The 25,892-nt window shown below is 42.3% G+C and overlaps 1 protein-coding gene across 11 annotated transcripts in view; it reads left to right on the plus strand.

The window, feature by feature from the left end:
• Positions 1–25,892, plus strand: part of osbpl8 (oxysterol binding protein-like 8) — a 101,118-nt gene that overhangs the window by 43,027 nt on the left and 32,199 nt on the right. For 8 of the 11 annotated variants that reach the window (XR_011311556.1, XR_011311557.1, XR_011311558.1 and 5 more), the window contains 2 exons: positions 8,696–8,732; positions 11,031–11,213. Coding sequence is in view for 7 of the 11 variants with exons in the window: in XM_069713144.1 (XP_069569245.1) it covers positions 8,696–8,732; positions 11,031–11,213 (220 nt within the window). In the remaining 4 variants the exon portion in view is untranslated. Of the gene's footprint in view, positions 1–8,695; positions 8,733–11,030; positions 11,214–23,280; positions 23,526–25,892 lie in introns of those variants that run through there. The other 3 variants (XM_069713146.1, XM_069713149.1, XM_069713148.1) reach the window with 2 other exon arrangements.

A 25,892-nucleotide genomic window follows, 5' to 3' on the forward strand; every position in this document is an offset into this window, starting at 1 on the left:
CAGTCGGCAGATCGCAACCCGGCCGAACGTCTTATTTAACCAACGCGTGATTGACCGCTCTCCACCACCATCATCAAAACACCAAATGAGGGAATATATTTAGGAAAAATGTGCGTTATTGCTCAGATGGAGATCAGAGTCGGACGATCTACGACGGCTGAACACTTGTGGAACTTTGGCTTTTTAGCTGTTCTTTCTTTTATTTGTCACCTATTTACAACCAAACACGAGCTATAAAAACACGCCTTGCACGTTCCTCACGCGAGTTGATGCACCGACTGAAAGCACACTTTGACACAGTCTCGGGATTCCTCAATTTTCTATCTTAGAAAAAAATAAATCAAAAATAGCTCCCAGTGATTACTGAGCCATTCAGCAGCAGCGGTATCCCACCAAAGGAGATGCTTCTCTCCGTCTCTCTGAGCCTCCATAACCGTGAATCATTTTCCACGACGAGACGCCGTCATGAGCTTTAACGCGCAGGCAGAGGTGAAGGATCTGTCGGCTCGGTCTTTTCCATGTTCCAAGCTCGAACACGCAGACGAGCACCGGGGCAGTTTTCCGGTTCTGCCCGCGTAGCGTCGTGTTTTGATTTGGAGCTGAATAAATGGCAACATGTGCCCTTCATGCGTCGGGGAGAAAAAAAAAAAGCCGTCGTTGTTGCCTCGTCTCTCCCTGCTACTGAAGAGAAAATGGGTCAGAAATGTGCTGCGAGCGATATTTAAACATTATGTAATATGTCGTGGCATTTTATCCCGCGTAAGCACTCTTCATCTTTTCAGAGTGCTGCGTTTGAGGCAGTGCTTCCTGTAGAGGTTTGGAAGCTTTGGAGGAAACGAGGGGAAAAGATTTCAGCAGAAGATCAGCGTGTATTTAGAAGATCAGCGTGTATTTAGTTCGTTGCGTCATTATCTCCTATGAATATGTATAGATGAGTGTTTGTGCAGTCGTCTTGATTGATATGCTGATGCAGCGCCTGCCTGAACGGTTCGTCTGCTCCTCTTTGCTGATGATAACTGTCCGGTTCCCTCCTCCATCTTAGGATCGCAATGATAAACACAAATTCCAGCAATCTCAGCAATATTTGCAGGAGTTTGCAATTTTTTTAATTCCTGCGATTCTTATGCAAATGAAGTCGTCAGCAGAAGCTGTGCTGAAAGTATTACAGCATAAAGTTGCCTTCTTTATTAACAAAAATAACTCCTCATTTACAGTCAGCACGGCTCTTCTTCCCTCAGCACCAAAATAAACCGTGAAGAAGCGGAAACACGGGAAGTGACGGGGTTTGAGGAAATGGTTAACATTATCTAGTTAAATGCTTATTATCAAAGGAAGTGATTCCATATTACTGCATGTTAAATTAGATTTATACACACTCCAAGTTGTGAGAGACCGCACTTTGTTTTTGTGTGCACAGTTGGTCTGTTTGTTGAATGAACATGAATTAAACAGCATATAAAGCTCTTATTTTGACAGCTGATGTCGTCGTATTCTATGTTACAGTCATAGATTGTCTGTTTTGTAAAGCTACGTCACTTTTACGTCAGTTTTTGTTTTGTAACTTTGAGCCCTGTGGTTCTCCAAGTTTAATTAAAGATTAAATAAATGATCAAAACGAAAATATATTTTTGATAACTATTATCGCAGGAATTGATTGCATATCATTGTTTGTCAGGTAGTGCTTCAAAAAATGCCCTAATTCCCGCAATTTTGCCATTAAAAAAAAAAACCTCACTTAAAACTCCACAAATTACAGCGCAATTTATGAGAAAATCCACTGCAAAATCACAACAATCACAAAAAACACTGGGTGAAATCCTGGAGGAGCTGAATAGCGTCAGAGACGTGTGAACGAATGCATTTTTGTCGTGTCTGAAGTCCCATCTGATGGAGATGCAGCTGAATAATCCTTCAAATTTATGCCCGCGATGCTCAGCTCTGATAAAGCAGAACTAACTAACACTGGCAGGAAGACGTGGAAAAAAAACAAAAAAGATCCGATTTTTACAGTCTTTGTTTGAGCCAATACCATTAAAATATGCCCACATCAGCCCCAACACCAATCCTTTGGATCAACTCCAGGACATCTGCAGCAGGAATTAAATACTGGTTTAAGCAAAGCAACTGAACCCGAGTCATGAATGTGATAAATATACAGTATATACACTTCTCTCATTTCATTTTTGCTATAAATTCGTTTTTTAAAGATTTAAAGGGCAGGAACAAAATGTCCAGGTTAAAAAAAGAAAAGGAAAAAAAAAAGTCTAAAACCTCCCAAGTAGTCTGCAAAACCAGCTTCTCAAAAAGGAAACTACACCCAGACGGTTGTGCACCATTACACCTCTTTCTACTTTTCCTTGATGTCTCCGCTTCAGACGGAGACATTTATTCTAAATATAATCTAATGTATTTGAGTTGAGAGCAGCAGCTCCAGCGTCCTTGTGTGTCGTCTCAGCGACACAGCGGGCTGCTGGCTTCGGTCTGAAAACCAGATAAATGACTCAAGACGGAAAAATGTCACCTTGCTTTTCCTATTTTCCCCCGAAGGAGAAGTGGACAAGTCCTCTCTGAAATGATGGGAACATTGGTCTGTCTTTATTTTACCTTCGCTCATCCCGGCAAGCTGATACTCACACCTGAACACAAATATGAGCGTTTGTGTTTTAACTGGTGCGACGCCGAAATGTTCCGAAGCAGAGCGACGATGTCGTCATTTTTAAACGTATTTGAACACATCTGCGGTCGAGGTGGAAGTGCTGGCCTTGAATTGCACGTTCATTATGTTTCACCTTTCAAGCAGAACAGACAACTTAAAGATCTGAGCGCTTCGGCTGTCGACAGGAGCGCGTTTGTTCGGACTCCTCCAACACAGCGGGCTGAGGTTTGCTCACCGTCCTGCGTGGAAGTGATACCCGCCATCCTTTCCTGTATTTTCACGTCTGACTCTTACGTCTGTCTCTGATATCTGCTGTTTGGTTCACGCCTCCATGCCAACTCGAACACTACCTGCATTCATATTCAGGTGTAATGCAACACTGGGCCTGCAGTATGTCGGGGAGATTTCCTCTAACTGATAACAGGATTTATCGCTAGCAGCAAAATGAAAGAAATGTAGATTGGTTATGGGTTATGGGTTTCCTGAAAAACAAAAGGAAAAACAAATGAAACTGTAGTTGATTGATGCCAAACTAGATTTGCTGTGATTTAGAAACGGTGCCATATAAATACATAGTTTGTCCGTCAGAGGGATTGAAGTACATCATTTACGCTGTAAATTGTCTGACATAGTGAAATGAGGGGATTTATAATCCTTTGAAAATATAATCTAAGGGATCTGTATCAAGATTGTCTGTTCCTGTTGGAAAAAACAACCACCTACAATTGGCTGATATGGTATCATAAAAATATATATATATATATATATATTTTAGCATCCAAATATCAGCATCTGATAGACTTTAACAGATTTACATCTGGGAATGGAATTTAATATCGATTCGTATTCAAAACTTCCAAAAACAAACATGTTTGTCAGCTTTCCCAGCCCTTGTAATCGTGTGTGTGTGTGTGTGTGTGTGTGTGTGTGTGTGTGTGTGTGTGTGTGTGTGTGTGTGTGTGTGTGTGTGTGTGTGTGTGTGTGTGTGTGTGTGTGTGTGTGTGTGTGTTTGAGCTGCTTCACCACTCGTCACAGCTTCACTAAAGGAGTGTTTTAAGTCATTTATAATATCATGTTAACGTTTTAATACAACGAGGGTGATACAAAGGAACTTTTAATACATATCATTCAATGTACAATAATTGCAGTGTCCAGCCATTGTGATATTTTCTATTCAACATGACATCATCCTCTTAAATTCCAATTATAAGTGTCTCAAGCCTGCATTTTTTTTTCTTTTCCACTTTAGTGAAATATATAGAGTGTGTAAATTCCCCCGCTGTCTTAAAAATGAAAGTCAGATCAAATGTAATAACTAGTTCACAGTTGCGGTCTGAGTGGTGAAACCTTTAAAACCCCATCTCACCGAGCTGCGCTGCGTTTGTTCGACCTCTCAGCTCCGCCGGAGTCACTTCTACCAGAGACAGCAGACAGAGTGCGTCATTTATCATCTGACGATGTTGGGACTGAACGTGTATGCTGGGACATATGCAAATATGTTCCTTCAGGGAAGGGAATTTTAATGAGTTTAGGGAACAGCAATATGTTTATTCAAATCAGTTAAGAGAACTAAAGTTTATGTTTTAAGATGGGCCTGAAAATGAGAACTAGGAATTGTACCTTAAGTCAACCTGAAATGAATAAAACATACATACGTACTAAAAATGTCCTAATAATGGGTTTTTTGCCCCCAAATATAAAATCTGTCCTTTTAATATTGGGTATCTGACAATATATACAATCTGAAACAGTTATATACCGTAATGTGAATTAAAACTGTATCCAACATGCTGATATGACCTCACCTTACTTTTCGTGAGCTACTTCATCCGAAGTCCCGATTCAAAACGATCACGTTCATCATCTTTAATTCAATTCAAATCAATTTTATTTACATAGCGCCAAATCACCACACAGGTTATTTCATGGCACTTAACACATTAAAGTCTTTACAGCAAGATGTTGCAAATCATTCAGGCGATGAGAACGTCTGCGGTTGTGACGGATTCGAACTGTAGCCGTCGCTGCTAGAAGCCCTTTGATCGGTCTGTCATGGATTTAGATTTACCCCCAGCAGCCCCCCCTGCTTGATTGTCAGTTCATAGTGTGGAAATCTTTTCAGAAACTAATACAGGCTTTCCACACACGCTGCGATCCAACAATACGCTCTCATTACACTCTACCAATAACGGTCCTCTCCGGCTGCCTGTCACTTTTTATTTATTTTAGTGACACTTGGAGATTTTCCTGGTTCCTCACTTTGTCTCTCCGCCAAGCCTCTTCACGGCCCCCACATGCTCCTCTGCATAGTTAATCAGCACTAATGACCAGGTGAGGTTTTTATAGAAAGCATCCACATCAGGCTGTCTGTCGAGGCCAGTCGAGACTCGGGTCGGCGTCGTAGACGGCGGTGGAACCACAGAAGATAGTTGGCGTGAATCCCTGGATTATTTAGGAAAAACCGTCCGGTAATCCGCCGAGTTTTCCAGGCACAAACTCCTCTGACCTTTTCACCTCATAAGTGCAGGTCAGTGTTTTGCAACCTGGGGGGTGGGGGGTGGGGGACAAGCTGAGCCATGATTAAATAAGAAAATCACTCTGTTGATGCCCGTCCACAAAGCCTTGTTAACAGACCTCTGACGTTCAGTGACAGTTAACTAATCCCTTTGTCTTATTGTTGTAAGCAGCTCATAGTGTTGTCTATCTTCTCAGCCAATGGCTCTCAGGGTTCTAACCAATCACAACTTTGCAATTTGTTCTCCTCTCCCTGATTAACCGAGGAATATCCAATCAGCGGCATTATTTTCTCTGTCTTTCTCCCGACTGTGTTTGTGTTTCGTCTAACTGGGGATTTGGGGATCCTGCCGTCGGCCATGATGTCCGGCGTCCACGCTGTCCTCTGCAGCTGGATGGACCTCCATTATAAATTCAGTAGGCTCTCGGTAAATGGGCGGCTTTCGTAAACCTGAGCCAAATGTTCTCCGGACGGCGGCAAAATTCTGAGAATTCTTCAATGTGCTGACATTTAGTGAGTGTGGGAGGCGGTTGTGGCCGTGACTGAACAGAAGCAGTGTGCTTCCTGCTGCTGCAGAGGTGGTGTCTGCAGGACAGAGGACGGCCGTGGTGAGCCAACACAATCACTGCCTCTTTATGTTTTAGCCAGCTGTTAAGTGCTTCCACTCTCTGCTGGGCACAGGAACAGGTGGAGGGAGGTGTGTGTGTGTGTGTGTGTGTGTGTGTGTGTGTGTGTGTGTGTGTGTGTGTGTGTGTGTGTGTGTGTGTGTGTGTGTGTGTGTGTGTGTGTGTGTGTGTGTGTGTGTGTGTGTGTGTGTGTGTGTGTGTGCGCGCGCGCGCGCGCGTGTGTGTGTGTCCCAACAGGCCACTCTTCTATGATATGCGATATGGAGTCTTTGTATTTATTTTGAACTTCACTATTATCTCCTGGATGTTGAGATGATTGACATGTTGCAGGACCAATGTCCTCTCTTCCAGTGTCCTCTGTTCCGAACAGGGAAATGTTTCTGCCCCGTGATTGGCCTCCGCTCCAAAATGTAAATGAATTTGTGGTTTTAAAACAGATATAAAGAGATGCGATTTATAGACACGCATCAGCCTCAACACTTAAATCTCTGTCCACCGTTGCGTCCTCAGATTTATTCCCGGTATCAGCTACAACACCCGTCACTGCGTTGGACGGTCCTCTCTTCAACAGAGACGTGACACTCACCGGCATCTCTTTATTTATAAAGCTCCGATTGGAACTCTGCTGTTACCTGTGTGAAATGCTCGTACACATCAGAGCCGCTCCTCTAACACGTTCGGACCGATCTGGGAAAGTTCGCTCTGAACTTTAGTGCATCTGAGTCCTGGAACAAAATACAGAATCTCCTTAAAATCAATTCACGTTTCCGAAGCGTGATTATAAATCTCCAAACCTGTATTTGTAATTAGGGCCCGAGCACCGATGGTGCGAAAGCTCTATTGTTTTTCAAGGAATTTTTCTTTTTCTTTTTCCTTATTATTATTCTTCTCAAAGTGATTTGCCTTTTTGGAGCCTTAATCATATTCCAAAACTCATGAAAGTGGATACGCATATCTCTCCCGGCGACAATTTCATATTCTAGTGGAGTCGCGAGTGGGCGTGGCCAAATGGCTCGAGAGCGCCTACTAAAGAGATGCCCCGGCAAATCCGGTGGACACGTGTATCACACCTGGACGCACAAAAAAGTTACATTGCACCGTTACGTCAACTCGACAGGAAGTCCACCATTTTGAATTTAGTCGCCATTTTGGGCGATTCTGACACGTTGCACTTTGTCGAACTAGTCTGAGGGATTTTGTCGCACCGACTTGAATTTAGTTTCTATGGATAGAAAACATGTTTGGGATTAAATCTTATCGAAAGAATTTGTTTTGTTTTATATAACTGTACTCCGTTTTATCTACTCAACTACACAACTTATATTTTAATGCTTCTTCTATAACCTTCTTATTTTATGTTTTTGTTGATTTTAATTCATCTTTCAGGTTAATCTTCCTCCATCTGACAGTAGACGGTTATTAGAAGCTCAACTGTGGCTCGATCTCCTCCCGGTCAGCTCGTCTTATTGCTGCGATCCCTGCCGTCGTTTTTATTTGTTCTTTGCTCTGGAAATGAGTCGACCTCGTTTTAAATGAGGGTCACCCTCAATGATTTCTCATATTAATAAAGGTTGAATGATGACTGAATGAAGATTATTTTTTTTTATTTTTTTTTAAATAGATTAATCAGCGCATTATCAAAATAGTAATTCTGTTTAGTTTTCACCGCTCTGGACTTGACTGAAACATCTCAACAATAATCAGAGAATAACAATGAAATTTCACCCCAGAGGATGAAGCTTATGACTGTGGCTTTGGCAAAAATGTTAGTTCAGGACTCGATCTCATAGTCAGCTTGTGAACACACGCTAGCAAGTTCACATTCAAAACTGAGATGGTAAATCTGGTAAATATTACCTGCTGATCAGCAGGATTTTAGCATTTCTTTCCAAAGCACAGCTGCACAGCTTCATGTTGCTTTAAGCATGGCTGCAGACTTGTTAACGCATAATGAAAATTTGAATTAAATTAATTTAGTTTTGCATGTTTTGAATACATAAATGTATTAATTACAATTTAACTTTAAAACCATTTGATTAATCAAGTTTCACTGAAGATTATTAAGCAACTGTTTAAATAACTATTGTTTCAGTCGTTTTCACTTTGTTTGGTTGGTCAGATGTTGTTAGATGTGATTACGTGATCTTTTATTTCATATAAGTGATTGTAAACTGAGTTACTTTGAGTGAAACAATTTGAAGACACGACCTTGGAAAATTGTATTTGGTCCTCTTTTTTGTTTTTCTTACCGAGTCATTAGATGCTGTATTAAATCAAACAGCGGCAGTCTGTCATTTGTTTTCACAGCCAAGCTTTGAGCAGCTTTAGTTCATATTAATTCTAATTCACTTGAAATATTATCGCTCATCATGTTCTGTTGCATGTAAAGTACCACATTATGTGTGCGTGCTGTGTTACACCATCACTGTATTCATTATTTCTCTGTCCTGCCAGTTTGGTTTTAAGTTGTGTCCTCCATTAATATTTTGGTTAAACTAATGTCTGTTTTTTCTTTTGTTTTCTGTCTCTTGTCTCCTCTTTTTTATTTTGTTTTTTATGATTGTCTGTTGTCGTCCCGTGTGCCCGCGGCCGCTCCCGCTGTTGCTGCTGATGCTGCTGCCCACTATCTCCACCACCCGCTGCACCTAAACCTACTACTGCCAACAACAACAACAACAACAACAACAACAACAACAACAACAACACATGGTGGACACCCTCCTCCTGTCCCCTCTTTTAATCTCCATCCAAAACCTCTGACACACTCTTGTCATCCCTCTCACTCTTCTTTCTTGTCCTCTCTTTTTCATTCAACTTTTACTTTTTTTTGTTTTCTTTTTTCTTCTTCTTTCTCTTGTACTTTTTCTGTCTCTGTCTCCACCCTTCTCCCCCTGCTAGCACCATGCAGAGTGGAGGGAGCACCATGCCACCTCCGGTAAGCCAGTGACCTTTCAGAAGAAGAGCTAAGGGCAGTGCACACAGTCAGCAGAAGGGCCGGGGCTGGTATTCAGGGACCATAAGGGAGTGTATGTGTTGATAGAAGCTAATAGAAGCTAATGCTAATGAACCCATTTTGCACAATTTCTGTGCTTTTGTGTGCTTAAACTGTCCGTAGGCTTCAATGCATCTATTAAAAGTTATTAACGGCAGTTTATCATGGGGAGGAATTTACATAGAGTCTCCTTGACTATAATTTAGCTTGAAGTGTTTTCAGTTTTTCAGGTCTGTCTGTAACATTGCTGCCAAATACCTTCTCTGAAGTGTTTTTCCCACGTGGGCGCTCGCTGCTCTTCACATTCAAACCTTTCAAATCTACTGGGACACGTGTGAGTTGGTGGTCAGTGGTGTATTTTGGGAGAGCGTGTCACCGTCACCTGCCTGGTGTCTGTTAAGAAAAGCGTGTCAACATGTACAGTCATGAGAAAAAAGAAGTACAAGGCTATTGTTGACATTAGTGAATAAGCAAACCTTTGACCCTCTTTGACACAGCGCCCACAGATAAAGATGATTTACTCGAAGAACACCACATGGAAAAGTAGCTTTGTTAATGATTTATTGAGCAAACTTTTCATTAGATGTCCTATTCTGATGTGAAAATTGACTCCACCTTTAAGACTTAAATCTAGTATAGCCTATAGGAGAACTCATTTCTACAGATATCAGCTTGCTGAAATTTGTTAAACGCTTCTCTCCAAAATACCAAAATGTTTCAGGGTTTTGCTGTCATCTACTGTCCCGACGTCATTTCAATGGGATTCAAATCTGGGCCACTCCATAAATCCATTTCTTCTTTTTCAGTCATTCCTCGGTAGATTTGCTGTTGTGGGATCATTATGCTTCGGATTCAACTTCCACTTCCGGACAGATGGCCTCACATTAACTTTAAGCTCTCTTTGAGATGATGCAGAATTCATCGTTGCCATACAGAAGACTCCCATTTACACACGCACATTCATATACCAATGGTGACAGAGCTGCCATGCAAAGAGCTCACCGTCACTCGCCAGGGCACTTTGGTATATGGACAGGACGAACCAGGGATTGACCCGCCAACCTCGCAATTAGTGGGCAACCCGCTCTAAGATCTTAACCTCAGCCGCCCCTACTAGCAAAATAGCAAAGAGAACACACGATCCTCAACGTCAGAGGTTTAGATAAGATGGGCTCTGCCTGTCACTCCTATAATAAACATTTTTAAAACATTTACTTTGAAGTACGGGTAATCTACCGTTCCAATTGCATTTCTTTATATTTTGCAAAAGTGAGGGGAATAAAACGTGGTTGCTTTTTTTTTTTTTAGTACATTGCAATGTGGAGCTGCATCACACGTTTGATAAAGTGATCAGGCAGAGGAGGTGTAGCTGTCACCACAGAGCAGACAGACCAGCCATGACTGACTCCCTCCACCACCAAACTAGCTCTGTACTATCCATTGTACATTGAAATGGATTTGAACAGATCATCTGTTTTCTGCATAACTATATTTTAACAATATGTGGTGTATAATGAACAATATTAAATAAAGGTCATTTGAACTTTTGAAACATAATATTATGTTGCTGAAGGCAGATTCACGCTTATCTCATCATTGTGGAGGCACATCAAATGAAAAAATAAAGTATTGCTGATCTGCAGCACATCTTGTTGTTAACTCATTTCAGAATTATTATACCAGTAAATTAAAAAAAAAAAATCAGAAATTAGCACACTGTTGATGTTTTTAATACTTAAAAAGTTGTGTTTTTTCATTGAGGGGCCATCAGGATCCACAACAGAACAAAATCTGGGAGTGTCTTGTTATCAAAGATAAAACTTTTTCTTTAATGTCACACATTCATTTCAGTCCTCATCTAAAATGGGCTCCCCTGGCTAAGCAATATCATGCCTGCTTGCTTCATTAGGACCATGTAAACAAGGTGGAGGGATAAGAGACAAGCACTCAAATTCAGGATGTCAGTGCTCATGAAACACCTCTTCTCCAATCAAAAGATTTGGATGAAAACAAGTGTTACATAAGTTATCAAAACGGGTTATAAAACAGGAGGCTGCACCGAGCAGATGCTCCACAAGAGGGCCGTCTGTAGACGCTCTCTGATCCACAGTTAAAGGCAGCATGTCTGATCTTTCCTCTCATGTCCTCCCTTTTCATCTCTCATCTCCCTTCATATATGTCTCCTCCCCTCTCTCCCTCCTTCACCCCCTTCTCCCGGCTCTCTCTCCCTCTTGTCTGTAGCTGTCATAGTGTGCGGTGATGACACCGTCCTTCTGACCCCAGGCAGGATGAGCCAGCGCCAGGCAAAGGAGCGGGACAAGGACAAGGAGAGGGAGAAGGAGAAGGAGGCGGGCCTCCAAACACCCAACAGGGAGCACATCGCCACGCCCTCCACCCTCAGCCCGGGGGTCAGCTACAGCCACGGTAAGGTCGGCTTTCGCTTCCCACGTATGGTTTATCATTCGGTTTTTTTGCCCTTCTGCCTCGGACAGTTGACTTTACTTTGAGTGACAGGAAACACGGAAAGAGGCAGAAGAGAGTTGTAGGAGATGATGCAAAGATCCTCAGCTGAAATCAAACCATGAATGTTATGAACAGTTATTTGATATCAACCAATTCATTGTGCATCACAGTTCAGCTTGTTTGGTCTGCACATCATTCAGTTGAGTTCACTGGATTACTTGTAGTTCAAAATACACTCAGGATTTGTTGTACTGTATGTTATGTAGTTATGTAATAATTGCATTATCACATAAACTCATGACAAGGATTTAATGACATGGACACACGTCACATTCAAACTCCTCCAGAGCTCATATTTCTCACTTGATCGAAGACAACAGCAAAGCAAAGCAGCACAAACTACTGCAAATCGACAAATAGTGGCCCGAGGCTTTATTTGCATGAACTGCAGGGGGATAAACAAAGACAGGCATATGATTCTACTTTACTATGTTTTTGAAAGTATATTTTAGCATACGTTAGTTAAAAGTCTCCCTGTTTTCTTATCTGCTCCCATTTGCCCTGTCAATTTTCCGTTTAGGCACAATTAGTACTTCCTCATTGCTTACCTGTTGTCATGGTAATCAGACGATAATGTACATTACCTGAGTTGTTTTTTTGTTTTGTTTTTTAACGACACCGCACTTACTTAATCATAGCACACGTTACACCTCGTGTTCTTAATTTAAGCTTCTCTTTCTTTCACACGTGCTCAACTGACAGTTTGTCGTAGTTGAAATAAGGAACAACACATTTATCCTCTTACAAATAAAAAGTTAAGTGAAGTAAAGTCAAAGTTAAACTCATAAGTGATAAAAGGCGACGTCCATGTTTATCTAGTGTGACTAATAGTCTATGGTTCTTTTAAAAGTTTACCAGCAATTCAGAGGAAAATGTTTTGCTCTACAGATTTGCATAAAATGAAATTTCTCCGTGAAGTCTGATGATCTTAGAAACGCTTGTTTTACAGTTTGTGAGGCGGCCGAACGGAAAACGTCACTTCCTCTGCAGCAATTGTTCTGATTAAACACATGAATATGAATTGGTTACTGAATTATCAGAATGGCCGTGTCAGACTGCATCAGTGCCGGAGCAGCTCAGTGAACATGGGCACGCCAATAAAATCCCACCTGCTCACTGAAATTAGTAACTACATGCTTAAAATGTAAACACACTTTATCGCAGACACACACACACACACACACACACACACACACACACACACACACACACACACACACACACACACACACACACACACACACACACACACACATACACACACTCAATCCCAGTATGCACCACTGAACTCTAAATAGAGCTGCATACTGTAAACCCTGAGCCTCTTAACTCTTATAATCCTGCTGCCTTTGTCTTGCTGTATTTTGGTGCACCAGACATTTGCAGCCTCTGGGATACTATCGGTGTCATGTTTGCTCTTTACCTTTCTCAACTCTGCAGGAGGACGATTGTGTCACACTCAGTTTATGAGGGCTTCACAGCCTGTCTGTTTACTGATGTCATAAAGCTGGAGGATGAGAAGCTTTTGTGATTTTGTGATACTGACCCCCGCCCCAGACCTTTTGGGAGATCCAAGCTCTCACTTGAAGTCACTTGAAGAGTCGTTAGTGTGCCTGTATGGTCGGAGACGTCTCATTTGGGCCTCTTAATGGTCACAGTGTCACTGATGGAGGTGTCTATACAACAGAACAGGAACAAATCAAAGAGAGGATGTGTTACTGTGGAGAAAATCAGGTAGATCTGTGTCATGGATATATATATCAGCGCTCATGATACTTGAAGCGTGTTCTTGTATTGCAGCGCCCTCTTGTGGATCCTCTGCTGTGATTAGTGAACTACAAGATTTCTATGTACTTCTTCATCCAGTCAGACCTGTTTTTTTGTTGTTGTTGTTGGTTTTCCCCAAAAAGAAAGCACAGACAGAATTATGGACAGATGGTTGCTTACAAATTGTATTTCTATATACAGGCAGGAATATGTGCCGTGAACAATAATAAACATGAATAATAAACATTGGTCATAGTCCTGTTAAGGCATCTCAAGGTGATGTTCTCTCCAGTTTCATATTCACAAGCAAAGGATGGAGTAAAGCTGCTATAGATGGAAGATATCATGTTTTTGCTGCTGTGACTCATAGATAGATAGATAGATAGTTACTTTATTAATCCCCAAAGGGAAATGTTTTCGCTACAGCAGCATTTATAGATAAAGGAAAGAAATTAAAAAACAGTAAAAAAAATAAATAAATATACAAATGCACAGTATATACAATAAAATAGAATAATTAAATTAAAACTAACTAAACAATAGTGCAAAGTTGTTTTTTTTTTAAAATATTTAAACAACCAAGAAAAACAGACAACAGTGTTATTGTTGTGTGATGGATTTTGCCAGAGTTGAGTTATTGTACAGTCTTATTGCAGTAAAATATCTTTTCCTTCAATGTAGGATTTTACTTTTAAATGAGAACATTTGGGGCAATCTTGCTACTGCATGTGAGAAAATCTGAAACTATATTTGTCAATACAATAGCAGTAACAGCTCTGTCTGTTTTCTTTCCATATTTATTGAGAATTTAAAAAAAAAAAAAAGGGGGAGTTTCCCACCACAAGAGGGCGTAAGCAGAACGGAGAATTCCCTGACTGCCTCTCAGTTTAGTAACACACAGTATAACGTGTTTCTCCTGAGGGATCGCTCCATCGTCAACCTGTTGCACAGACTTGTTTAATGATGTGTGAATATATAAGCTCATCGCATCAGCAATTCTATGTGATCGCTTCAGTAAAAGATTTTGCTGCGTCACTGCTTTCCAGCTTCCAGACCGTCCCCCACATACGGAGTTACAACTGCGTATTCAAGTCATGTGTATTTCTGGTGTGTCAACCATGAGATCTGGCTTCATTCACTGTACATGGTCCTATTCTGCCGAGTCATGTTGGTATAAGACATTGATTAAAAAGTCCACATTCAGAGGGGCGGGCTGTGAGCATGATTCAGCAGCAGCAAGCCTCCAAACATACAAGGATATTTATCTGTCCAGCGACCGAGTCGGTGAGACAGCATGAAAGCTTTCACTGACCCTCGTCTCCCCGCAGTCCAAAATGGGTAGCCATGGCAACAGACTTCATTTCAACTATAGCTGCTGGTTTTGTGTCAGTGATGACAGTTTGGGCTTTAATCAGGTTTTCTTGACGCTTTCTGTCGTTCCTCGGGTTAATAATTGCTGTCTTAAATGACTTGAAACCTTTTATTGTCCGATTCACTTGTTTTTCACCGAGACTCAGAGTCACGAAGTGACAACGGTTGGAGTTTCTTAGTTATTTCTGAGCTTGAGAAGAGGATTGTAGGAGTTGTGTGGAAATTCACAGCTAAGGTGTGAAGATGATTATTTTTTAATTAATGCTTCATAGCTCGGTTTAGTAAGTTGATGCTGGACACAGGGCACGGTAAATAACAAACTTAAGGATGTTTTGTTCTGTTGAACTATAACTACATTTCACTTTACATCTCACCTCACATACATGCACAGGAATCCTTCTAGAAAGCCAGTGATGGAAAACCCTTGTTTACACAGGGTTTGTCCCATGACTTTTAGCTCCCGTCTGTCTTCTCCACAGCAGAATCTCACATCATCAGCAGCCTTTTGGATTTTATTTCAAACAAATGTATTCCATAGTTGTGAATCACATCGCATCATGTTACAGGGTTCTCACAATTCAGGGAATTTCAGGAAATTTTAAAAACTCTTTTCGAGACAAGGACAGTGATTGAATTTTGTTGTTATTTGGGCCAAGTCAAGAATATCAGAGAATTTTGTTTGCATGTGTAAATTTTAGTTTTCCATGTATGTAGCTGTAATGTTAGTTAGCTAGTTATTGTCAATGTGTATGTTTGTTAGCATTAGTGGTCATAATTATTAGATAAATATTTAGACATGTATTTCATGTCTTTACATATTGGTATACATACAGATGGCCCGTTTTTAACAGAAATGTCGCTGTTTCTTGTCTACTCAGCACAACGATAGCCTGTTTTTCTGTTCATAACAGGTCATTCAATTTCAGCTTCTGAGTCAGCTGTTTTTAAGTCAGGGAATTTGACATTTGACTCAGTGGAATCGGCTTTTCTTTTTTTGTAAGACACAATTAGTGTTTGAGGTGGGAAAGTATCAGATTAGTACAGCGGCCGTTGATCCACTGACGTGGTGGAAAGAATGACTTGTTGTTCTCAACAATCTAGAACAGCGATTACCCATTACTGATCCAGATGTTTAAAAGTACTTAATAATAATGTTCTCCAAAGAACAATTCTCAAGTTCTTTTTTTAACCATCATCCATATTAAAAAAAAAAACACCGAAGCAAACCAACAAACCAGCAAAACCTGCCTTTGCAGTCATATTATTTCTGCTTTAATGGAGAACAGCAAAACTGTTAGCTGTGCATTAATAGTTGATGATTCAGTCCCTTTTCATAATGTACAGCTGGTAAAATAAGTATTGAACACGTCACCATTTTTCTCAGTGAATGTATTTCCAAAGGTGCTATTGGCAGGACGTTTTCAAGTAATCCATACATACAAAGAAACCAAAACAAATAAGTTCAGAAATTAAGTTATTTGTAATAATGTGAAATGACACAGGAAAAAAGTATTGAACACGCTTACTGATATTTCTTTAATACTTTGTACAAAAGCCTTTGTTGGTAACGACAGCTTCAAAACTCGTCGTATTCATTTCTCAGGTGTGATGTTGGCTGATTCTTCCACACAAACAGTCTTCAAATCTTGAAGGTTCAGTGGGCCTCTTCTATGAACTCTGATCTCCAGTTCTTTCCATAGATTTTCAATTGGATTGAAGTCAGGTGATCGGCTCGGCCGTTCTAGCGGCTTTATTTTCTTTCTCTGAAATCAATTGAGTTTCCTTGGCTTTGTGTTTGGGATCATTGTCCTGCTGAAATGTCCCCCCTCGTTTCTTCTTCATCATTCTGGTAGATGGCAGCAGATTTTGATCAAGAATGTCTCGGTACATGTTTCAATTCATCCTTCCTTCAATTCTGTGAAGTTTTCCAGTAGCGTATGCTGAAAGCAGCTCACACCATGATGTTCCCACCTCCAAACTTCACTGTTGGTCTGGTGTTTTTAGGGTGATGTCCAGTGCCGTTTGTCCTCCAAACATGGTGTATTATGGCATCCAAAGAGTTCAATTTTGCTCTCATCTGACCAGACTATATTCTCCCAGTATTTCACAGGCTTGTCCAAATGTTGTGCAGCAAACTTTAAATGAGCTTCAACATGCTTTGTCTTCAGCGATGGAGTCTTGCGTGGTGAACGTGCAGACAGGACGTGGAGGTTCAGTGCATTACTTATTGTTTTCTTTGAAACAATTGTACCTGCTAATTCCAGGTCTTTCTGAACAAGTGGTCCTTGGTTCTTGGACAACTCTTCTGATAATTCTTTTCACTCATCTGTCAGAAATCTTGCGAGGAGCACCTGGTCGTGGCCAGTTTATGGTGAAATGATGTTCTTTCCACTTCTGGATTACGGCCCCAACAGGGCTCACTGGAACATTCAGAAGTTTAGAAATGCGTCTGTAACCAACGCCATCAGTTTGTTTTGCAACAATAAGGTTGTGAAGGTCTTGAGAGAGCTCTTTGTTTTCACCCATCATGAGATGTTTCTTGTGTGACATCTTGGTAATGAGACACATTTTTATTGGCCATCAGTTGGGACTGAACCAGCTGATATTCATTTGCACTGACAAGAGGCCGGATTGTTTTCTATTTACTGATAGATTTCAGCTGTTGTCTTGGCGTTCGATATCTTTTTGCACCTCCCTTTCTTCATATGTTCAATACTTTTTCCCTGTGTCATTTCACATTATTACACATAAGTTAATTTCTGAATTCATTTGTTTTGGTTTCTTTGTATGTATGGATTACTTGGGTTGTTACCAACATCTGGTAAAAATTCCATGTCAATAGCACCTTTGGAAATATATTTACTGAGAAAAATGGTGACGTGTTCAATACTTATTTTAGCCGCTGTATTTGCGGTACTATTTGGGTTATTTAGTTTAATCTGAGTCTTCTTGCGTCATCACTTATGCACAGACAAACTGTGCATGTATTCGGCGCAGCCGCCCAGTGAGCCGTCTTTTGTTTATGACTCAACAAGAACAAAAATAAACCCAGGAGGTTGTTTGACGAGACTTCTTCAATCAGCTTTGAAGGCATTCTCGCCTTGACCGCCTCTCTCCGGGTAAACAGTCTGCCCTTGTCGGGGAATGTGAAAGAGGCGGAGAATGCATGTCACACAATGCGGGGGAGGGGGAAAGAGGAAAGAGGTGTGTGTGTGTGTGGGGGGGGGGGAGTTAACAAAGTTGAAGGGAGTTGAAAATGAGATGGTAAATTAAGAAATGAAGAGGAGGTGGAGCGATGAAGAATTAAGGAAGTGAGTTGAACAGAGGGTAGAGATGGAACAGCAAAGGAGGGCGGCAGCAGGTGGGGTCAGCACGGATTTAAGCTCAGCCCCGGGGATTATGCTCTTTACCACGGGGTTAACAACACGGAGAGGGCCGGTCTTATCTGCACCTCAGCCACTGCCGTCGCAGGCTCCTTTCTTCCACCTGCGCTCTCAGCCAATGAGGCGGCTGAGCCTCGGGAGGCCTGAAAGCTAAGAGGGACAGGGTTGACTGCGGAGATGTGCACCACAGATAACCAAGAGGCTGTGGAGGCTCAGGAGGAAAGGAAGACGTGATGGAGGATCCCTCTGCTTCGGGGCCTGAGCTCCGCTCGGACAGCCGAAGGCTTGTCTGGACTCACAAGAAGTGGGCGTAAAGCAGGAGTGATTTTAGCATGATTCAGGATCATTTAACTGCTGTCAACGCTTGCCTTGGGACGCTTTCTTTGAAGTTATAGCCCGAAAGAAAGCAAGGTACAGTATTAAGTCGTGGCTGGTGTCAAGGTCGTGCTTGTTCCTGTTTGAGTCAGCGAAAGCAGCAGAGAAACTGAAATTTGTAGTTTGTAGCCGCTCACATGAACTCAACCCTCCCGTCCATTACTGATCTGTGCTGTGTGTATCGCGCTTTCACGTCTTTCCATGTGAGCTCGCTCTCATGAGGACAGAAGGAAGATCACACCAACATTACTCTGCTTTTTACGCACCAAAGTTTTAATGTGGAGTGAAACAGGAGCCTCATGTGTGTCTCATGTTCTTCCAGGGAGTCTGAGTGCCCACAGCTGAGGCTTTAAAAAGCCTCTTTGTTCCAAAACTAATCCCAGGATTACAGGGTTTTCCTGTAGCCCTTATGTAAGACTATAGATGTTTGTCTGCATGTGACTGACTGTCTGCAGTGTATGTATCACTTGCGCTGTGCTTTCAGATGAATTGGAGCTCGTGGGTTACTGTGTCATGGAATCTTAAGACTGACATGTGACTCTGTTGGCAGTTTTTTTGAACTTCACTTTTCTTTAAAAAATATTTGTATTTACTTTTATGAATTACTTCAAAAGCACAATCATTGTCCTGTGGTGTTTGTGCTGGGTTGAACCCTCACACATTTGTCAGAGTAAAGTCTAATTTAGTTCTGTAATAGCAAGTCTACTTAAATGAGTAAGGGGCAAATGAGACTAAGAGTCTTAGTGGCTCCTTGAGTCTGTATTTAGGCTCAGCAATAGTTTGAGCTTAATGCCAACAGCACAGTGATAACATGCTCACCAATCATGATCAGACCAACAGAATATTCAGCATCTTAGCTTAGCTTGTTAGCATGCTAACTTTTGCTACTTGGCACTGGAAACAAAGCACAGCTGAGACGAATTGGCTTTCATTAATTTAGAAGGAAGTATTGAATAACTTAAAATTTTGCCTTAATGATGGTGCTAGATGGGAAGTTAAGTGATCACCAATGATATAACAGTCCATCATAAGTGGAACACAAATATCTGATGTGGTTTTCACTCAAAACCACAATAGCAACATGAGATGAAGGGTGTTGTCACATGTGAACCAAACTCAGTCCCCTTAAAGTGGACCAAAAGGTGGACCAACGTTCACATTGTGAGTTCATTCATCCACTTCAGCTCTGATTGGACCTCAAGTGCTCTTTCTGTTCCCACTACACACCAATCAGCCGTCCCAGGGAGAGGCTGAAAGGGACCAAGTGTAAAAACACCCGAAGTCTGTTGATGGCCACAATCATTAGGCAACACGGTTATCTTTGAAGTTCCTAGCTATAAATACGCTGTTGAGATATTTGTATTCAGGCTAAATTGGGGCACCAACTGACCAACTATAGCCACACGGCACTGGCCCTGCTAATAAAAATAGCCACATGTTGTGTCTGAAGTCAGGTAATCCTTGAGAACTCAAATCTAGCAACAGCGCTGGTGGTGGAGTGAGATCAGCACCTGTGTTGGATTACGGTTCCACGCGGGTGCTGCAGGCCCTCATTCACCTCAATACTGGCCTGTTTGGCAAAGCAGCACTCCGTATACCTGACACCAGCTCACCTGATACACGAGACACAAAGTACTGGAGCAGGTAAACATGGTGAGAAAGTAACTCCATCCAGCCTCCAGAGCCAAAGAGCTGCAATCCAAACAATGCTCAGCTTTGTACACTTGATAGCACAATGCAATGTGGCGTGAAAGTGGAAAATTTGTTGATAGATTGTATGAAATATTGCATCCGTTCCCATTTGAAACAAAGTATGATTATACTGTATATTCACCATGGACTGTATTAAAAAAAAGAAAAAAAGAAAGAAAGAAAGGCCAGAAGCAGAAATAAAGTGACTACAGATCGATAGCTGGCTGGATGTTTACATTGTGATAACGCCATGTTTGACCAAGGATTGGCTCTTACTTGTTCATGTAGCGATCTTCAGGTTTTCACGAGTCAGTCCTAAATTCATCTGAAAACACTTGAAAATGACCCAGATGGTCACTATACTTTGAAAATGTTACTCAAGTGCCTTACAAATTCAATTCAACAAGCCGAAACGGAGGTTTCCTCTGTAAGCAGGTTAATTAGGTCTGGGACCTGAATTGTACACACAGAACATTTAATTACATGCGTTAATTAAAGTACATTGTAGTCAGACGGGCAGAGCTGCAGATTTATCAGCTGTAGATCGATCAGGTACCTCAGGGAGAATTGTTTTGGAAAGGATTACACTGTTTACCTCTCCGAGCTATCCTGGGCGATGATCGGAGAAGGTTGGCCAGATGCCAGCAGAACGCTAGAAGCTTTTTGAGGGGCTAAAATGAAAGAGAAAATAGAGCAGGTCAGCTGAAAGAAAGATGAAGATGCCAGAGACTGTCAGATTTGGTTTCAGACACAAGACCCAATACCAAGTCTGTTCAATACTGCTCATATGAAGTAACCGCTTGCAGCGTTTTACACTGTTGTCACTTCATATGAGCTATTCTGATGACACTTCTGCACGCCAACTAAACAAGTTTTCCTTTTTTTAAATTTGTGTCATGAAACATTCACTGGGTTCCCAAGGTCGGAATGTCAGGGAATTTTAAAAACTCTTTTCCAGAAAGTTAAAGTCAGGGAATTTAATAATATGTTGGGGCAGTCATGGAATATCAGGGAATTTGTTTTGCATTGTTCAATTTTAGTTGCCATTTATCAAAATGTAATATTTCCCACGTATGTAGCTGTAACGTTAGTTAGACAGTTATTGGTAGCATTAGTGGTCACTGACAGAAATTCTAAATATAGCTTATTAGGTTGCGATCTAATTACCATTATTGTCTGCAACCAGTATTTAGACATGTATTTAATTTCTTTACATATGGAGCGGAGGGGCACGTGTCGGCCCTTTTTTAATAGAAATGTTGTTGTTTCTTGTCACGACGGCAGCCTTTTTTTTTTTTTTCTGTACATTGTAGGTCAAAGTTCACTATAGGGGAAAGTCAGGGAATTTGACACTTGACAACCCTGCATTTAGTGTGTGAAAGAACTGAATTGCATTGAAATGGGATGTAAAAACATCCAGCCTGCTTTGAGGCACTTTTATCTCATGAAATGCAGCTGGATTGGAAGCACAGCGGTAACATTTACAGGAAACACGGCCACCAACAAAGCAATTTATGGTCCCTGCTCGGGCACAGAAGATGCATGTGGCTTCAGCACTATTTACCTGTGTCCGGGAGAGGCACACGTTTCGGCTGATAATGCTGGATAATTGTTTTTCCTCGTGCAAATCTGGAAGTAACAGCGGAGACGTCTGAGCAATGGTGTCACAGCATACTTCCTTCTGTCCTCAACGGAGCTTCTGTTTTGTGCTTGTGTGTGTGTGTGTGTGTGTGTGTGTGTGTGTGTGTGTGTGTGTGTGTGTGTGTGTGTGTGTGTGTGTGTGTGTGTGTGTGTGTGTGTGTGTAGTCTGATGACTCCTGTCTACAGAGCAGTCAGAGTTTACAAGCTGTAGGGATTAGTGTGGTTTAGAAAGAGGAGGAAATGAATAGAGTTTTTTTAAAGGGACATTTCAGTGCTAGTGATGTGGATATTAATGCCGACCAAAGCTCTTTATAGGCCATCGACCTCTTCAGAGCCATTTATAGTGATGCAGGCGTTCAGTGTGGGTTCTTAAGAGAACCCTAAACCAGAAAGCGATATGGACCGTACAGGCCACCGGCGCTGCTCACCAGCTACTGCGAGAGGATGTTAGTCTTCATATCGTCGGCAAAGAAAACATTGGTTGTTGGTTTTGGTGCAGCTTGTTCATCTCGGCAGCAAAGAGTATCGTACAAAACCTTCAGGTTGCCATCAGGAACACAGTTTGTCCACAGGCTGCTCAGGGGCTTTTGATTATGTCACATGGTCTTCATCAGCTTTCTCAACAGCAGTTCAGAAGGTCAAGAATCAACTTGGAACTTCCTGATGGACGTGAACAAGTTCAAAACTTAAAACGTTGACATGTCCAAATCTCTTGAGAACCGTGGAAACTCCATCTGCTGATGAAGATTATGTCATCTAATCGAAAACAGCTCCTGAACGGACCTTATGGTGAGCGGCAGGATTAGACTATTATCTGCCAGCTTTACCTTTTCCCTCCCAATGGCCCAGCTCCTCTCACGCTGGCCAGCAGCAGTGATGCTGCTTGTTCTGCTACCTGGCTGGGTTACCCACCAGCTACAACTCACTCCTCTTGTTGTAGTTACTCACTTGTTGTCTGTGGCCCAGACTGATCTGTTGAGGTCCCGTGTCCATTGATTATATTTGAAGATGTGAGATTCATTTGTGACCAGAATGTGTTTTTCAAATTAGGAAAATCTTCACCAATCCCTTCCTGTATTTGTTCCCGTCATCCACTGATGTCAGAGGATTGAATGCTGAAACTAAACTCAGCTGGAGCAATATTCAGAAAATATTACCAAGTATCGTAGACGTCAGAGACACGCCACCCCGCCACTAATCTAATCTAGTCAGGATGAAAAGGGTGAAGAGTCCCTTTGAATCTGAAATAATGAATTGAAAACGTAGTGAGAGACTGCGCTGAAGTGAAAGATGAGATGTGGAACATAAGGGTTGTTTTCAAGCCAAGACGCAGCTCCCCTACCCGTCCGGAGGAGAGGGAGTAGGAGGGGCTCAGTTTATTCGTTATTAAGTACTTACAGGCTGCTGCTTTCATACAGAGCGGGGAGAGAGAGAGAGAGAGAGAGAGAGAGAGAGAGAGAGAGAGAGAGAGAGAGAGTGAGAGTGTGTGTGTGTGTGTGTGTGTGTGTGTGTGTGTGTGTGTGTGTGTGTGTGTGTGTGTGTGTGTGTGTGTGTGTGTGTGTGTGTGTGTGTGTGTGTGTGTGAGGAAGGGAGCAGTCGGCTGAAGGCAGCGTAGAGAAAAGCAGCATCCTGAAGTGGTTCACTGCCTGCTATCTGAGCTCCTCTCTCTCTCTCTCTCTGTGTGTGTGTTTGTGCTGGTTGGTTTATTTGCTCGCGCACTAGCAGTGTGGGACGGATCGGACTGTCTCCCGCTACTCCTCTATCCTCCACCCTTGAGCTTTCCTTCCCACCTTTCCTTCCCTCCCGCCCACTGAGGGAGCGCCCACCGGCCCGATGATGAAGGAGGAGGGCCTGCTGAATCGTCGCCGTTTCTCCACGTGCGGCGGGACGGCATCGCTTCGACCTCCGCACCCGGACGGACGCAAACTCATCCGCAACGCCTCCTTCGGGGGCTATAACGAGCTGTCACCCATCTCATTGCCAGGTTGGTGTTCAATGGCGTGGAGTCTCTTGCAACCCTCCTTGTCAAGTGTTGCAGTCCCCGTTAGTAGACCTTGTAGTTTTACCTGAAGATGAACTAGTGTCTCCTGTCGTAGTGATGTGAAGGTGGCGTGTCACAAATAGAGTAGTGCTCTTCTGTTGGTACCGGTCTGATCTGATTCAGGTTCAGAACTAGAAAGAAACTACCAATTAAGTGAATCCTCGGGATCAGTATCGACTTGTGTGAACTCAACTGGGTCTGTTGGGTTTTGGACATCAGGACATGAACTGGGGACAACATCGGTTTTGGAAAGTTACAGAAATTGTCTCGTACAGCCGAGAAGTGTTTTCTGATGCTGTTTGACTGTCCGGCAAAAACGTTGATTCAAACATACCAGCCGCGTAATCTGTCCTTACTGATGAAGGCAAGTAAGGAACTGCAAATGAATAAGCTGAAGTTAGTAGAGTTTATGATCAGTAGAACCAGCTTGGTGTACAACAGCATGGAGTCTCATGTTGCACGGCCCTCAGTAGACCTTGTAGTTTACTTCTCTTCTGTTGGTACCGGTCTGCTCTGATTCAGGTTCAAAACCAGAAAGAAACTTCAAATTAAGGGAGTCCTTGGAAACTGATCAGCTTGTGTGAACTCGACTGACTCGGGTCTGTTGGGTTTGGAAAACCTGGACAATCAGGACATAAACTGGAGGCATCATCAGTCTCAGAAAGTTACAGAAATTGTGGATTCTGAAGCCGTTTGACTGCCCGGGAACAAACCTTGGTTGAAATAATCTTTTCTTACTGTTGAAGGCCAGTAAGATACTGCACATCCATAAACTACGGTTAGTAGAGTTTATGATCAATGGGGGAGCTATAAAATCATATTTGTACAAGTGGGAGCCAGTTTTGTTTGTGTGGATTTACGTTCCCGTTGCCTGTTGGCGAAATAACAAGCAAAGACATGTAATAATGTGCCAACAAAGGCAGCGAAGAAGACCGCAAATTACTACAAACTCAAAATATTCAGTGAGATGCCTGCAGGTGTTTTATGTGAAAGGAAATGCATCCAACCAGTGAGACCTCAACGATAAACACCGCAGCGCCTGTTATGGTGAGATACCGAACGGAGAAGTAACTGTTATTTAATTGATCTCAAGCTGCACCAATATTCAACAACAGAATCATTTCAGTTTCTGAGTCACAAAAGTACCTCTGTAAATGCAGCGTGAGTGCACACGGTATGTGTTTTCTGCTTGGTCACCGCTGTCTCGTTTGTTGATGAGTTTTTGCTTCAAGGACTTTCCCTGCAGTTTTAGAACAGTGAGTTTAAACCAGCTGGTGCAAAGTGTGCCGACGCAGGGTTCAGTTCTCGGCTCAGCAGGGTCGGATTTACACAGGTTCCGATGATACCTCGATGGGAGGGCAGTGGTAATCCCAGTTTTTAAAGGTACACCTAATCCCACAGAACATTCAGGATTAAATCAGTTTAGCGTTTATTTGTAAAATCACTGCCTGTGCAATCTTGCCTTTGTTTGTCCTGCTGAAAAGGACACCGACCTGGAGACAGACAGCTGGCAGCCGCAGGAGCTTTCAGACTGGATGTACTCTGTTCCACCTTCGCAGATGACTGTTTTTTAACCTTTATTAATCCAGGAAAGGCTGACTGTGCACAAGTACTGTCTTCCTGTAATACACCGCCACACTGTTCATGCAGCAATTCAGACCTTCACAACCTCTCAGTCCTCTGCAGTTTGCTGCTGTACAGCTCAGTCCCTCTCAAAGAGGCCCAGAGTGTTCGCCCTCGTCTTTCAGTCCTCGGGCCTTTCAGTGTCTGGGGATTTGGTCTGGTGACCTTTTGGCCACCAGCCAGCTCCTTTTCCGCACTAAACTACACCTCCTCCAGCTGTACAAATATCTCCAGCTACGAGGCGTCGCCTTAGTCATGGTATGTTCCTCACAGTCCGCTCCCAGCCTCGGATCCATTCAGCCTTATTTTAGAGCCTCTGCTAACAGGGTTGGCTTTAAGAGACACCGCAGGACACAGCTGGTGCAGGGCAGGTTGTACTAACTCACCTTCTGTGGTTTGTTCTTGCTCTCAATTTATTTATGTCCCTTGTTTTTTAACGCCTGCTGACCTGACTCGTTGAGGCTTTTGTTGCATAGAAAACAGCTCATGAATGATTGATGACTCCGTTTTTGTTTGTATCCGCAAATACATCTGAAATTATTGGATCTACTTACCTTGTCTGTTTTGTGTTAGTCATGTGTGTCTTGTGAGTCTCTTAATCTATTTAAACTGGAAGCTCTATGGTGTCAAAAGCTCTACTTTATGGTTGAGCTTGTCAGGCCACTAATTGTCTCCATCCATTTGTCA

The sequence above is a fragment of the Brachyistius frenatus genome, unplaced genomic scaffold (assembly GCF_029030835.1).
Source record: "Brachyistius frenatus isolate BFR_SWC_R1_liver_20210118 unplaced genomic scaffold, ASM2903083v1 Contig_116, whole genome shotgun sequence".
Classification (NCBI taxonomy): domain Eukaryota; kingdom Metazoa; phylum Chordata; class Actinopteri; family Embiotocidae; genus Brachyistius; species Brachyistius frenatus.